This window comes from Xenopus laevis, chromosome 9_10L (assembly GCF_017654675.1).
Source record: "Xenopus laevis strain J_2021 chromosome 9_10L, Xenopus_laevis_v10.1, whole genome shotgun sequence".
Taxonomy (NCBI): domain Eukaryota; kingdom Metazoa; phylum Chordata; class Amphibia; order Anura; family Pipidae; genus Xenopus; species Xenopus laevis.
Window position 1 is genome coordinate 56,279,008 of NC_054387.1, and position 15,169 is coordinate 56,294,176.

At 43.7% G+C, this 15,169-nt stretch overlaps 1 protein-coding gene across 4 annotated transcripts; it reads right to left on the reverse strand.

Moving 5' to 3' along the window:
- On the reverse strand, positions 1-12,275 carry MGC83663 (protein). Of its 4 annotated transcripts, none has more exons than XM_018234368.1 (8): positions 12,126-12,275; positions 8,140-8,317; positions 5,606-5,746; positions 5,158-5,296; positions 2,536-2,648; positions 1,247-1,480; positions 782-888; positions 1-445 (listed from the first exon to the last, which is right to left on the reverse strand). In XM_018234368.1, exons 1-8 carry the CDS (start codon positions 12,137-12,139, stop codon positions 349-351), a joined length of 1,023 nt encoding a protein of 340 aa, XP_018089857.1. In that variant the 5' UTR covers positions 12,140-12,275; the 3' UTR covers positions 1-348.
- Between the last annotated feature and the right edge of the window lie 2,894 nt (positions 12,276-15,169).

The window sequence follows — 15,169 nt, forward strand, 5'->3', positions numbered from 1 at the left end:
TTTAATTTGAAAAGGATTTTTATTATACAGCTTTGTGTCTGGGTCACAGGTCCAAAAAATGTTGGAGAGTAACAAGTATTCAAAAAAGTTCCTGGGGTTGGAAGTTATGGGCCGTGATTGACTATTGGTGGCCCCTATCTGGACTGGCAACCTACACTGAGGCTCTGGTTGGCAGGACACCTGCTTTTTGTACAACCAAAACTTGCCTCCAAACCAGGATTTCGAAAATAAGCCTCTGCTTTGAGGCCACTGGGAGCAACATACAAAGGGCTGGTGAGCAACATGTTACTGACAAGCCACTGGTTGGGGATCACTGCCCTAGAAGAATCTGCTGGGAGTCAGTTTAGGCTAGTAATGTTCTGGATGATTTTGCAGGCAGGAGATGAATTCGGTGACAGGGTGCCCCTCGTAGCAGATTTTATACACAGCTTCAAACAGGGGAAACCTGCAAAAAAGGAAACCAACATGTACAAATAAGGAAAACCAAGTCCATTCATTCACAGATTTTATATATATATTTGTCTGGAAACATTGCTCCCACTTCTCATTTTAAAAATGGAAACATTTTAGGCCACACACCCTGCTTACTTTCTGGTAAATTTCACCCCTTTGAGCTTTGCCATTCAGGACTGTCTCTCCAAAATAATTAGAGTTGCAATCTAAGGCTGGACAATGAGGAGAGTCCGTTGCATATATATTAATGACCCCCCCCCCCATCGGCCAGCAATGAACTAGTCTGTGTGACTTCTAGTTATAGGGGATGAGCAGGCGCTGCACATACTTATGGACCATGTTCTTCTGCTGGAGGATTTTATATACTTCTACAGAGGCTTGGGGCCCCTGTAGCTTCTGTCCATTGAGCAATTCTTTCTCCAGTTCCTCGATAGACTGGAAAGAAACACACACAATTCATTAGAGAGATTAATAAGCATTATGGTCTGTAAGGAGAGAATATTCTATTCGCTAGGACCCCTTGTCTCATTGGGCTGCTGGATTATATTGCCCTGCTGAGTTCTGTAAAATAGAATGATGGTCAATGTTCCCCAGAATCATTCTGCACCAGGCCAGGCTTTTAGGATAGCTTTATATACAGCTCAGCCTAATCAGACTGAACTCTAGCTCAGTGGGTCTCCTGCTTGTGAGCTGAACCCCTTCTACAGTTCTCCATTGGTCAGGATCTTGTTATATAAGGCTACGTAAACCCATTTTCCTATGCAGACAAGTGCTGCTTGTGGTAAGGACTCACTTTTCGTGTCCGGACAAAGGCCTCTGCCACCTTGCGATTGCGGCCTCCGTAACAGGTGGTAATGAGATCAGCCACCCCGCAGCTCTCTAGAAAGGTGCTGGTACAGACGGATCCTTTACAGAAAAGCTGGGCAAAAGCCACCATTTCCATCAAGCCCAGGCGGATCACTGCTGCCTTTGTGTTATCACCAAAGTCCAGTCCATCACAGAAACCAGCACCGACTGCTACAATGTTCTGTAGACAGAGAGGGGGTAACACAATAACACTTTATATAGGCATAGGAGCTTCGCTCATTTCTAAGCAGAGTTCTAGATGATCCAGGGGAAGGTGTAGCATTCTTTCCTGCATCCAAAACGGCAATTAGAGGAGCCCCGGGATCAACATTGTACTGAGTATTAATATGAGTAGACTTACTGCTTAACAGGCATCTGACCCTTCCTTAAAGGGAAACTCCACACAAACATAACTTTTTTATAGTTTTTTTTGAAAAGTAAACATAATTTCAAGCAACTTTGCAATATACATCAATTAAAAAATATGCAGACTTTTTAAGATTTTTAATGGTTTGGAAAAGTTCCCTAAGCCTAGCCCCCTGCTCTCCTGCTGATCTGTCTGACTACTTTGCTGAGCTGGCTGACTACTGTTACTTTGTATCAACAGCCAGCTGTCCTCAGCCTGCATCCTCCAAACCCCACAATTCCCTGCACACGAGATTTCAATAAGGAACCGAACATCATAGCTCAATGCATTGTGGGTTATGTAGTTCCTGCATGCTGTCTGTAAGCTGTGGAGAGGTTGTTACAATTTGTAACATCAGTGTTTAGTCCCTCCTTCCCTGCCAGGATTTCAAATGATGCAGAAAGTAAAGAACTGTTAAACAGCTGGATTTCAGCATAGAAAATGGCATTTAATCATACTTTCAGGTAATTGTGATATTAGGGGTTTCTGTGTTATGTGGGAGTCTTTATCAAATTTTGGTATGGAAGCCAGAGTTCCCCTTTAAAGCTATCTAATGTATCTATCAGTACAGCTGCCTCAGGGAGAGAATCCCACAGCCATTTCTGCATCATAACATGATACCTTTCTTCTAACCTCAAGGATACATTGTATCAGTATAGAATTTAAAGGCACATGCACCCCCAAAATGCCACCGATTACGATGTACGGAAAATCCACACGTGGATTGTGAGAGTGCATGTGATGGTCTATCCTATGATTCCAGTTTGAAGTGATGTGTGTGGTAGTTGTCCCCGAGGAGAGAAGAAATGGGCATCCCAATGGGTATTTACCTTTAATGCCCCACAGATCTCCACTGTGTCACAATCTTCCACCACTGTAATTCGGAAATTTGAGGTCTGCATCAACTGCTTGAAGATCTGTCCATGCTGCAGGTTCTTACATCCTACAGAAACAGGATACAAATATAGGGGGAAATAAACTGCCCATGTGACGAGTTAGAATGGTAAGGTTACGCCTGACTGTGTCTTTAACTTATATGTCTTTGTTGTTGCATCGGCATGGCCTCCTGTGTGGTATGATTTTTGGCAGGGTAATTGTGAAGCGTTAGGCCCATGTGCCAGATTGGTTATGCCCCTGATTTGCCCAATCCTGACACTGTAGCAGGAAGCTCTGCCCCCCTGCTTGGATTGGACCCCTGCCAAGACTCCTGCCAGTCACCCTCTGACAGTGACCCTGTGCCCAAAAGCCAAACAATTGGATCAGCTCAATGCTTTTTTGGCCAAATCAGCCACAGTTCCTCCTGTCAAATGAGCAGATTTTCCATATATTGAAGATTTAATAGCATTCATCTGCCTGATCTTATTAGCAGCCCATTATACTTCACTTTTATCCCACATCCACCCCCACTCCCATTGCTGATTGGCTGAGCTAACAGATAAGCAGAACTAATGGGTGCCTGGCTGTTGTGCTCAGTGCTGCTTCCTGCCACGGGAATATGACTCATAAGTCATGTGACTGCCTCCAGGTCAGCAAGCTTAGTATCCCGTGGGCACATTTGTGGTGCTCTTCCACATTGTATCAGGAGCAGATTAGCCTAAATTTGCTGTGGATCACGGAGCATTTATTCCCTGAGAAGGTTAGAATCACTGACACTGAATAGTTATATATTTTTAGCACCTTGATAAAATGCGCCCAGTCCCATCGGGTCATTACCCATCGTTGATAAATTGCCCCAAATCACTTGCCTTTCTTCATGATTATAAATTATTAATTGAGTTAATTACAACTACCCCAGCTGCTGTAGTTCACATTAGTTTATTTATATAGTGCCAACATATACCTCAGTGCTATACAGAGATTAAGCAGCAGCATCTGCCCCAGTTTAAAATTGAAGGTCCCTATTACATACCCATCAGTCCCAAATTTGATGACTAGTCAAATTGCCAGCTAGGGCCGGTGTTACACATTTATTGGCAATGAATTTCTAAAACCCTATAAATCCCTCCCGACTCTGACCATCTCTGCTGCCGACCACCCCTCATAAAGAAGAGGCCCATCTCTACCATGCCCATTTCCCCACCAGCATGCCTATTTTGCAGCCCCATCCACCCATTGCCTTGTCCAGTCCGCCTATTCCCCTCCCTGTGACATCAACCCCCCAAGTCAAAGGCTGGTATTACCAGCGAAAAAAACATGGCAACCCTAGTTTCAATCTATAAAATACCCTACTGCCAGTGATCCCGGTAGGCATTGCCGTTTCTGAGGAATAAGCCGCCTGAGGCAGCTCCTGCTATGCCACCACCCCTTGCCCACTTACCTGTCTGGGGGGGAGAAAGCAACACTAGTGCGAAGATCACAATTGCGCTCTCTCGCACTAGTAAAGTCTAATTCCCGGTTTAAAAAACGGAAATTCGGCTCTGCAAGGTACCAAGAGCTAGTGATGTGCGGGTCGGGTAAAACCAGTGTAAGGTGGCGTCTGGGAAAAGCAGGAAGAAGAGCTCGACCTGGACCCACCTGTAAATGGGGAGAGAGGTCAGGCTGACCAACCGGCGGCTATCGGGCTGGCCCGCACATAATTACCAGGATCAGCTTTTTACCTCCCCTGAAACCTGTCTGGCGCTGCCTTTTTCAACTCGCCTCATTGTCAGAGCACCCCTGCCTGTAGGTTGCCATCTTTTTTACAGGGGGTACGTTAGAGCCAAGGTTGTTACACGGGTCAAAATCAAACTCTAGGACCCTAGGGCTGCAAGGTAGCATGAAACTTCTGATATACTGCCCCAGATTGGTTATTGTTAGACGGGGTGAAACTACAGACATTGCAGCAGCAGATGGCCAAGGAGGTATAAGGGTAGAGTTGCCACTCGGTCTGTATTTCATTGGCCTAGCCGGTGAAATACCAGCCAGTATTAAACATTTACTAGCAATGTACTTGCCAGTAAATTTGTGTAGCTAGTCCTCTGGCCAAAGCCATCCCAATCCACCTCTCATCCACCCAATATCCATCCACTCCAATATCCTCTCACAGCTCATCAAGTTCGTTAGCTTTGGCCAGTGATGTAACAACTCAACTCCACCCCTATTCACATTATGACCACACCCCCATTTACATCAGCCCACCCTGTCACAGACACACCCCCTACCTAGTCACTATTAGAAGGTGGCAATCATATAAAGTATAGGGGATCCCATGAGATGCCAGATCTGTGGGTTCTGGCAAATGCCAGAGGGGCTGCTGTAAGATGCCATAGACAGTCACTATTTAGTGGGCTGGTGGGGGCTGTTTGGGCCTCTAATTAGACCTGCCCTAATTAATGAGCAATTACAATTTATATTGGTTAAACAGGTCAACCTCAGGACATTTTGGGGGCCCTAAAATTAATTTGCCATAGGGCCCAGTAACATCTAGTTTTGTCACTGTTCCAAGTTGCCCGCAGACTGATTGAGTTTCTTACCAATTGTGGTTTCACAGAACTTCTCGTTGGCCACCTCACTGGCGATGTTGGCTCCCATCAGAACACTGATCTCTATAGCAAGTTTTTCACGAATAATCTCAGAGATCAGCTTCAGTCCATCTGGTCCCTCATCCACTCCCTAAGGACAAAGAAACAGCGAGTGAGCTAGAAGGAGTATGAATAGGGTTGCCACCCTTTCAGATTTAATTTACTACCCATCGAGGGGGCGCCGATAATGGTTGCGGTCAGTGATGTCAAATGGGCCGGATGGGGATGAAAGTGTGTGGGGGGTGTCATGGGTGCCTCAAGGAGGATCAGGGAAAGAAAAAAGCTTACGTTCCAGTAGATTCTGGGTGGATCTGGGACAGGCCAGGGGCTGAACTTAAGTGTAAATACAAATTTACTGGCTACTACATTGCCTACTAATCAAAGCACACAGAGGGATCACCTTAATAAGGGAAATGCCAAAAGCTCCAGCCTTCACATGGCCGGCCAACTGGTTGCAAATTCTCCCTATGAACTGATGGGGGATAACAAACACCAGAATATCGGCTCCAGATGTCGCTTCCAGCAGATCCGCCACTGCCACCTTCATTGAAACAAAGAGTAGAACATACAGTTATATTAAAGGTATACTTTCATGGGAAAACATGTTTTTTTCAAAATCCATCAGTTAAAGGGGACCCATCACCCAAAAATATTATTCAAATCCTATTTTAGTCAAGAAAAATTTATTTTAATCACACTATATAAATTATTTGAATCTTGTTTCAGTCTGGGAATTCATAATGATAGCAAGCAGGCAGGAGCCATTTTTGTGGCCACTGTTATTAAGGCAAACTTTGCATCAGCTCAGAATCTTGTTTGTGCACCAGATGGGGGACCAGATGTCCATCCCCATGCCCTGGCTACACAATTAAATAGTGAAGAGAACGGGGGAATGAATGGAGAGCAGTTACATCTAGGAAGTGATGAATGGAAAGTGAAAGTAATTATCTGCCCCGCCTTTATGCCTAAGGCATAGAGGAGGGGCAGACAATATTTGATTGACAGCTGAGATTTTTCAATGAGCTTACAACAGCTATGAATGCTTTAATAAAAAATAAAAATTGTATTTCATGTTTAATTTGAAAAGGACTTTTGTTATACAGCTTTTTGTGTCTGGGTGACAGGTCCACTTTAATAGTGCTGCTCCAGCAGACTTCTGCACTGAAATTCATTTTCAAAAGAGCAAACTGATTTTTTTATATTTAATTTTGAAATCTGACCTGGGAAACTGACATATTGTCAGTTTCCCAGGTGCCCCCAATCACGGGACTTGTGCTCTGATAAACTTCAGTCACTCTTTACTGCTGCACTGCAAGTTGGCGTAATATCACCCCACACCCTCAGCAGCCCATCGGCAGAACAATGGGAAGGTAACCAGATAACAGCTCCCTGTTACAAAAAAGAAAACCACTCAATAGTAAAAATCCATGTCCCACTGTGACCGAATCCAGTTATATTGAGTAGGGAAAAGCAGTTCCATAGTGCAGCGCTGGCTATTTCTGAAAACACATGACCAGGCAAAATGACCTGAGATGGCTGCTGCCTACACATCAATATTACAACTAAAAAAAATACACTTGCTGGTTCAGGATTGACATTTTATACGATAGATTGAATTGATAGTGGGGGGGTTACATTAAGGTTTAATATGTAACTGAATAGTTCTGACAATACAGGCAATGCCCCCACTCACATTTTCTAAGGGACAAACCACATGGTGTTAGATCTGTAGCATAGACTGGCAAGTGGTATATATGAAATGGCGATTAACCCTTTGGGTTGGGGAAAAACCCATGAAAGTCCCTTGTAGACAGGCACAGATCGGGATTTAAAATAGGCTTGGGATTTCAAGTACACAGAGGCCCAAACAGCCCCCCACAGCCCAATAAATAGTGACTGTCTATAGAATCTTACAGCAGCCCCTCTGGCAGAATCCACAGATTGCCAGTGCTTCTAGGCTGCAGAGGACAAGATCTCAGTCAGCAGTTTGGTTGGGAGCAAATAAAGAAGAGGAAGGTGCCACACCTGCTGTTTGTTCTGCCTCTCCTTCTGCTGTGTTTATGGATTGGATCGATAGGGACAGATATGATAAGAAATACTCATGCACCTAGCTGCTATAAAGAACCTTTGGCCTCTTGTAATCTTGTAAGCAAAGGGCAAAGGGCCCTCCTGTGTCTCCTCCTCAGTGCTCCTTCCACTCCAAAGAAACTGATTCAAATAGGACATAGTCCTTTAGACTTCCTGGGTGCAAGCCCCCAATTGCTGTCCTGCATGTGACACTCCCCACTGTAGTTTATATGAAGGATATATGTACAGTGCATATTTTCATTACAGCCATTCAGTTACTGGCCCAAGAGTATTAACATTTCTTCTATGAGTGTGAGCTGCCATCTCATTTACCTTAGACAGTACAGTATAAGGGTAGAACTTATTATGTGGCCTCAGGCCAATTATACATCTTTCTAGTAGAACAGGGCCTTTTAATGCAGTTTTTGATCCAATAACCCAGACCAAGACATGAGCTGTATCTGTGTGCCCTCCTGTCCCCCTAGGGAAGAAACACCTTGTGGCCCCTACAGTGGGGGAGACACTGCACTCACAGTTTAGGAACAGGACTGAATCACTGGTACAGTGAGGGGATGCTGCACTCCCAGTACAGGGACAGGAACATACCACTAGTACAGTAAGGGGAAGCTGAACGCACAGTGTAGGATACAAGAAGGTACAGGAACGCGACACTGGTAAAGTAGCGAGAAAGCTGTACTTATAGTGCTGGGCAGTCAGGCAGAAGAACACAAAACTTGTAGAATGGGTGAGACAGCATTCACAGTCTAGAAGAAATGTACCACTGGTACAGTAGTGGGAAGGCTAAATTCACAGTGTCAGATAGGAAAGTACTCATTTTATAGTAGGTGGAGGACAGAAGCAACATACCACGTTCTGGGGAAGTTTGTGGCCAGGCAGATACTTGATGTTCTCATGTTCCTGGTTAATAATTTCAGTCAGTTTTCTACCCCCAATAAGCTCTTCAAATACCCACATATTAACTGTCGGCTGGAAGCTGGTGCTTTTCTGTATGTTGTTGCCAATAACTTTGGCTATTGCAGATCCCCTGTGAAAAAGAGAGCGTGGGTTAATAGAAACATATAAGGGTCACTGTCAGTAGGGTATTTAATAGGTTGGTACAAAGGAAACTCGTTATTAAACAAGAAAAGGGAGAATCTAACACAAGTAGAAGGTTAGAAGCTCAGTGGTACCTTGCGTTAGGACCTAGGGCCGATCCCAGAGCCACTTCTCTATCCTAATACTACTTGACCTTTCATCTGCATTTGATACGGTTGCAGTAACAGTAACCAGGCTACATCCTGGCTCTTTTCATACCTTTCTTACAGTATTCATCCCCATTTCCACTCAATGTAGGGGTGCTGCAAGGCTTTGCACCTGGTCCATTATTATTCTCCCTATACACTTTGTCTTTGGGAGATCTCATTTGTTGCTTGACTTTATCATCTGTATGTTGATGTTATCCAAACATATTAACCAACCCCTTCATTAACAGCTGAAACTGAGACTCAAATCTCTGCTTCCAAACAATCTCCTACTGGATAAACCCATGCTACATCAAACCTGACAAAAACGAATTGTCATTCCACTTAAACCTGGTCTTATGCTGGCCATAGATGTAAAGATTTTTAAAAGATCTTTTCGTTATTGTGAGACCACCATTATCTCGAAACGATTGTTTAAATGTACGATTTGTCCATCAACTAAAATTACCATTTCAAGCAATATTGGCAGGAAAACCGAGGGTAGCTGCCTGCTTGACCCAGCAAACATAGATAGATTGCACTGGGACAGATACATTTTTTTTAACCTGGCCGATCAATTTCAGACGAAAAACTGTAAGATGCACGATCGTTTGATTCCCACTTACCTCACGATAATTTGACGGATTGGTCGGATTGCACTGAAATTGATTGTTCACCAACAAAAAATCTTTGCGTCTATGGGGACCTTTACTCTCCCCCTTGCCTTCACAATCTCTATTTATAGAGTGCTCATTAACACTGTCAGCTTAGCACACTGTCTGGGGTGTTTGACTCCTTTCTCTCCTTCTCATTGTACTGTATATTAACACCACTGTCAAAATCTGTCACTTTTTCTTATGCATTATTGCCAAACTCCATCACTTTCTTTCACAAGTAACAGCTACAACGCTCATGCATGTTGTGATCCTATCCCAGCTAAACTACTGTAACCTTCTACTAACTGACTTCCTATCTCCCATCTTTCCCCACTATAGTCTGTATTAAATACAGCTGCCAGAATTCTACTTTATCCAAGAGAGAACCGACCCCTCCTGTGTGAAAGTCCTTATTTTGGCTTCCTATAAAGCAAAGAATTCCTTATAACCTTCAAGGTCCTTCATTCTTTAGCACAACACTACATCTCTTCTCTTGTGTCTCTATATTTTCCAGGCTGTCTCCTCCTCTCCTCTTAGAGCAAATGCTGGTCACATCCCCATAAATAATGCAGTTTCCTGTCTTAAAGGAGAATTCAACCCGTAATACAAAAAAACCCTCCCCTCCTACCCTGGGTAGACCCCCATCCCTCCTCTCCCACAGCCTACCTGCCCCCCCCCCCCGGGCAAATACCCCTAATTTTTTACTTACCCCTCCGTGCAGATTCTGCCCATGGGAGTTCACGGGCACCATCTTCTTTCTACGGTCTTTTTCAGAAGTTTTGGTGCATGTGCAGTTGTTCAGTACTGGAAATTTACTCCAACTGCGCATGTGCCGAAAATGCTGTCAATACACGAAGATTACCGGAGAAGAAGAAGATGCCATTGCTGCCGTGAACTTCGGGGACAGAATCTGCATGGAGGGGTGAGTGAAAAATTAGGGGCATTTGTCTGGGGGGCAGGTAGGCTGGGGGGGAGGGGGGAGTGGGGAGAGACTTTTTAAACTACGGGTTGAATTCTCCTTTAAACTTTTCTCTCATGCTGCTCCTTAAGGTGGCCATACATGCACAGATATTATACATTCAGTGCGTGTATTGGCGGAAGACAAGCCGACCGATATCAGCAAAAGACTTTGATATTGGTCGGCTCACCTATTGGCCAAGTTGGAAATTTTTTGTAGGTGTCTGAACATTGGCCTGTGTTTACTGCTGAATCATCAGATACAGATATAATTCTATTGTTTCTACCTGTTTATCTGACGATTCAGCTTGAAATGTCTGTAATGAAAACAAATTATCTTTCCTGCGACCATTTATTATTGTAAAGTGTATGGTCATCTTTACATTGGGAATAGCATCCCTGAATTTCTCCAGGGAGAATACTCTCCCTGGAGAACTAAACTCATAGACTACCCATCTATGCACTCACATAACTCCTAAACTGGGAACTGGCACTTATATTGCAGTGTCACCCACTGTAACCTGCATTATTTAATATCCTCCTATTGTCTGTTATCCACCCACTTAGATTGCAAGCTCTACAGGACAGGGACCTACTCCCTCTTGTATCTTACTTTAATGCAACTTTGTATTTACTTTTTTTTTGGATTTGTATTTTTCATTGTAATGATCTCCATTTGTTGTATGAATTTACTGTTCTGCTGTACAGTGCTGTGTGCATAAGTATTGCTGTATAATATAGTACTTATTTAAATGTAATTTACAACCCCAACGTATTGGTTACTGACTGTGACCTTTCTCAAGGGAATACAGCTGTACTAGACCTAATGAGTGCTGTTCCTCACTGGACTATCACATTATTTGTTACCAGCACCCAGTGTGTGAGTGCACCTCCTTTGGTACTATAAATAAAAATATACATACATACATACATAATGAGTAAATGGATTATTATTCCTTGTAACTGAGTGGGTTTCCACCAGGTACTGTGGTTTTCTCCCACACTCCAAATACATTCAGGTAGAGTAACTGGCTCCTGATTAAGTTGACCCTGGCGTGTGTATGTGTGTGTAGGGGGCGGTAGAATTGAGGCTCCTCTGGGGAGAGACTGATTTCAGTGGATATACATACTTGGTACAGCACTGCATAAATAAGGACAATAATGACATCAGGTGCAACCCACTTGCTAGTATGTGGCCCCATTTAGATAGTTACAATGACACCAAGTGATTCCCACCATGGAACTGATAGTGATAGCCTGTAGCAGTGACCTTCAGTACCACTAATTTCCGATAAAAGTGGCTCCCAGTACACAAAGGAACAGTTATAATGACTCCCAATACCAGAGAGTCTCTAAACCATGTTTCCCCACTGGACTCACCAGTTGCCAGAGCCGATGATACAGACCCGGAGTGGCTCCATGGTTCAGATTACAGCCCGTCACCTGCTAAAGGAACGTTCTCTTTCCCCCTCCTGATCTGTTTATCCCTTGGTGCTGTATAAGTGACTGGTAACTGAACGAGATTGTCTGTCCACAATCTCTCTTCTCCGGGCAGTAAGTGTGAGTAACTTAGGTGCTCTGCTCAGCCCCACCCTGCTCAGTTAGTTGGCTGCTTGCCTGTTTCTCAAGCTGTACCTACCCATGCTAGCTTGCGGACACACACTGGGGCTCATTTATCAACACTGGGCAAATTTGCCCATGGGCAGTTACCTATAGCAACCAATCAGTGATTAGCTTTTTAAAGCCAACTACAGGTAGAACAATGAATGGAGCAATCTGATTGGTTGCCATGGGTTACTGCCCATAGGCAAATTTGCCCAGTGTTGATAAATGACCCCCAGTCCTAATGGTTTTCTAATTCACAGGAGCTCCTGTTTTCTGCCAGCTAGCCATGGTGCTTTAACCCATTCACTGCCTAGCAAGGTAGGATCCTATTAACTTAAATAAGTACTGGGAGAGAAGGTGCAAGATTTGTTAAGGATTGTGGAAAAAATCTTACCCCATGTGCGGCATGATCTACAGCAGCCAGGCTTGATCTGTCTGATAGAGCACTGGGGGTATTAGAACTGTCTGACAGAGGTTAGTGCTGGAACTTGGGCCATGGGTAGGGTTGCCAACTTTTCTGGAAAAAAATACAGACTTTCCTATATATCTTTTTTCCCCTATTAATAACATTGGGATCAGCAATCATTTTTAGTAAGTGCAAATAACTGACTGCTGTGTGTTATGTGAGTGCAAATAACTGACTGCTGTGTGTTATGTGAGTGCAAATAACTGACTGCTGTGTGTTATGTGAGTTCTCTGACTGAGACAAACAGCTTTTTCTTTTCTCTCTTTGGGGTAAACTAGTTGATACATTAAGTGCATTTACTTTCTTTTTGTGTTTTAGCTTTAGAGGTCTAAGGGGAACATAAAAAAAAAGTTAATAAGGGTTTTTATTTACTGCTGGTAGCAAATAGCATTTTTTTTTTCTCCTTTCCCTCTTTCTTCTAATTAAGGGGGAGGGGTTAATCAGGTAAATTCTGAACAGGCTTTGTGTGCTCTGGTTGAAACCTTACACTTGTGAAGGCAAAGCGAGTGTGGGAGCTGCTTAGCGAGTGTTGTATGTGAATTAAGTGTGAAGCAGCGTTAAAAACCTTAAGGCGTTTAAAACTGAAAAGGTGTTGGTGAGGAATTGGTGAGACTGTAAGTACCCAGTGTAAATATGAGTGGGTTTGCTGGTATTACTCAGTGTGTGTCTTGTCACATGTATGTGGTGTTGGAGCAGCAGTTCCATGCAGTATTTACATGTGAGAGATGTCGGTGGGTTTTCATCTTGGAATCTGAGCTGCAGACTCTAAGGGGTGAACTTGCAGCACTGAGAGCATCGGCAAACGAGGGGAATGACAGGAGGCTCGCAGAGCAACCACTGGCAGGGGCTAGTGGAGTGGGGGGAGGAGAAGGGGCAGTGGAGGCTAATGAGGGAGGAAGGTTTGTGACAGTCAAGAGGGGAAGTAGGGGACAGAAGAGTAGGGGGGCTGGTCCACAGTTTGTCCAAAACAGCAAATTCGCCGTTTTGGCTGAAGATGCTGGGGAGGAAAACTCCGAACTGGCGTGTATGGAGCAGGCTGACTCTCGGAGCACCCCGGGAGGCAGTGGCTCTAATACGGGTGGTGGGGGGAGTGCAAGGAAGGAAAGGCAGGTTCTAGTTATAGGGGATTCAATTATTAGAAAGGTGGATAGGGTAATCTGTCGCAAGGCCCCTACATGCCGAACAGTCTGCTGCTTGCCTGGTGCTAGGGTTCGGCATGTGGTGGAACGAGTTGACAGATTATTGGGATGGGCTGGGGAAGACCCAGCGGTCTAGGTACACATAGGTACCAATGACAAAGTTAGAGGAGGTGGTGAAGTCCTCAAAAATGATTTTAAAAAACTAGGTTCAAAGCTGAGGGCGAGGACTTCCAAGGTAATTTTCTCAGAGATATTACCTGAGCCACGAGCAACGCTAAGGAGACAGCGGGAGCGTAGGGAGATTAATGCGTGGCTGAAAGATTGGTGTAGGGAGGAGGGTTTTGGGTTTTTGGAGAACTGGGCTGATTTTTCAGTCGGCTACAGGCTCTTTGCTAGGGATGGGCTGCACCTCAATGATGATGGGGCAGCTGTTTTGGGAGAGAAGATGGCTAGAGGGTTGGAGGAGATTTTAAACTAGGTGTGGGGGGGAGGGTTCAGTAAAAGATTCAGTGGTAGACAGGTTAGATGAGATAGTGGGCAAAGAAAGGGAAAATGGGGGAGGAGATTTGGCTGGGGATACTGTTAAGGATAGGGAGGACCACATGTCATATGTTCAATATGGTGCCAGTATTAAATGTATGTTTACAAATGCAAGAAGTCTGACTGGTAAAATGGGAGAGCTGGAGCTGCTGGTGATGGAAGGAAAATATGATGTGATTGGTGTGGCCAAAACATTGCTGAATGAGTCGCATGACTGGGCAGTAAATATCAGTGGCTATACTTTGTTTCGGAGGGACAGAGGCAATAGAAAAGGAGGAGGGGTATGTCTGTATGTTAGGCAGGATTTAAAAGCTCATATAAAGGAGGAGGTTATGTTAGAAAATGAGGGGGCAGAAGTCTTATGGGTGGAGTTCTTCACCAATTGTAAAGAATCCAGCAAATTAATTGTAGGAGTATGCTATAGACCCCCTAATGTAAGTGAGGAGGAAGAGACAAAGCTCCTAATGCAAATAGAAAAGGCTGCTAGTTTAGGTAAAGTAATGATAATGGGGGATTTTAATTACCCAGATATTGACTGGAGCAACGGTACTGCTAGATCAGTTAATGGGAACAAGTTTATAAACTTATTGCACGACAGTTTTTTAGCACAGGTTGTTGAGGAGCCTACCAGAAAAAATGCTATTCTTGATTTAGTGATCTCAAATGACCCAGAACTTATAGCAAATGTGCAAGTCATTGAACCCCTGGGTAATAGTGACCATAATGTTATATCTTTTAATGTCTGGTGCAAAAAACAAAAATATACTGGGGCAACAAAAACCATGAATTTTGCAAAAGCTAATTTTAGTGCCTTGAGGGCTGCCCTACAGAGCATTGATTGGGGCATTAGGTTTTCAGCTAAAAACACAGAACAGAAATGGTTGTCCTTTAAAATGATATTAAATCATTACTGTTCTCAATTTATTCCCTTAAGGACTAAACGTAGAAGCTCTAAGAATCATCCTGTGTGGCTTAATACAGAGGTAAAGATGTTAATGGGAAAGAAGAGAAAGGCATTTAAAAACTACAAATCTGTATTGACAGAAGCTGCATTTAATGAATATAAATACTGTAATAAATGTTGTAAATCAGCAATCCGGAAGGCTAAGAAAAGAAATGAAGAGTTAATTGCGGTGGAGGTGAAAACTAACCCTAAAAAGTTTTTTAAATATATTAATAGTAAAAAGATGCAGGTTGAGAGTGTTGCTCCATTAAATAATGGTACCAGTATGGTTGTAACAGATACAGATAAGGCAAATGTGTTAAATCAGTTCTTTTCTTCAGTGTATACAA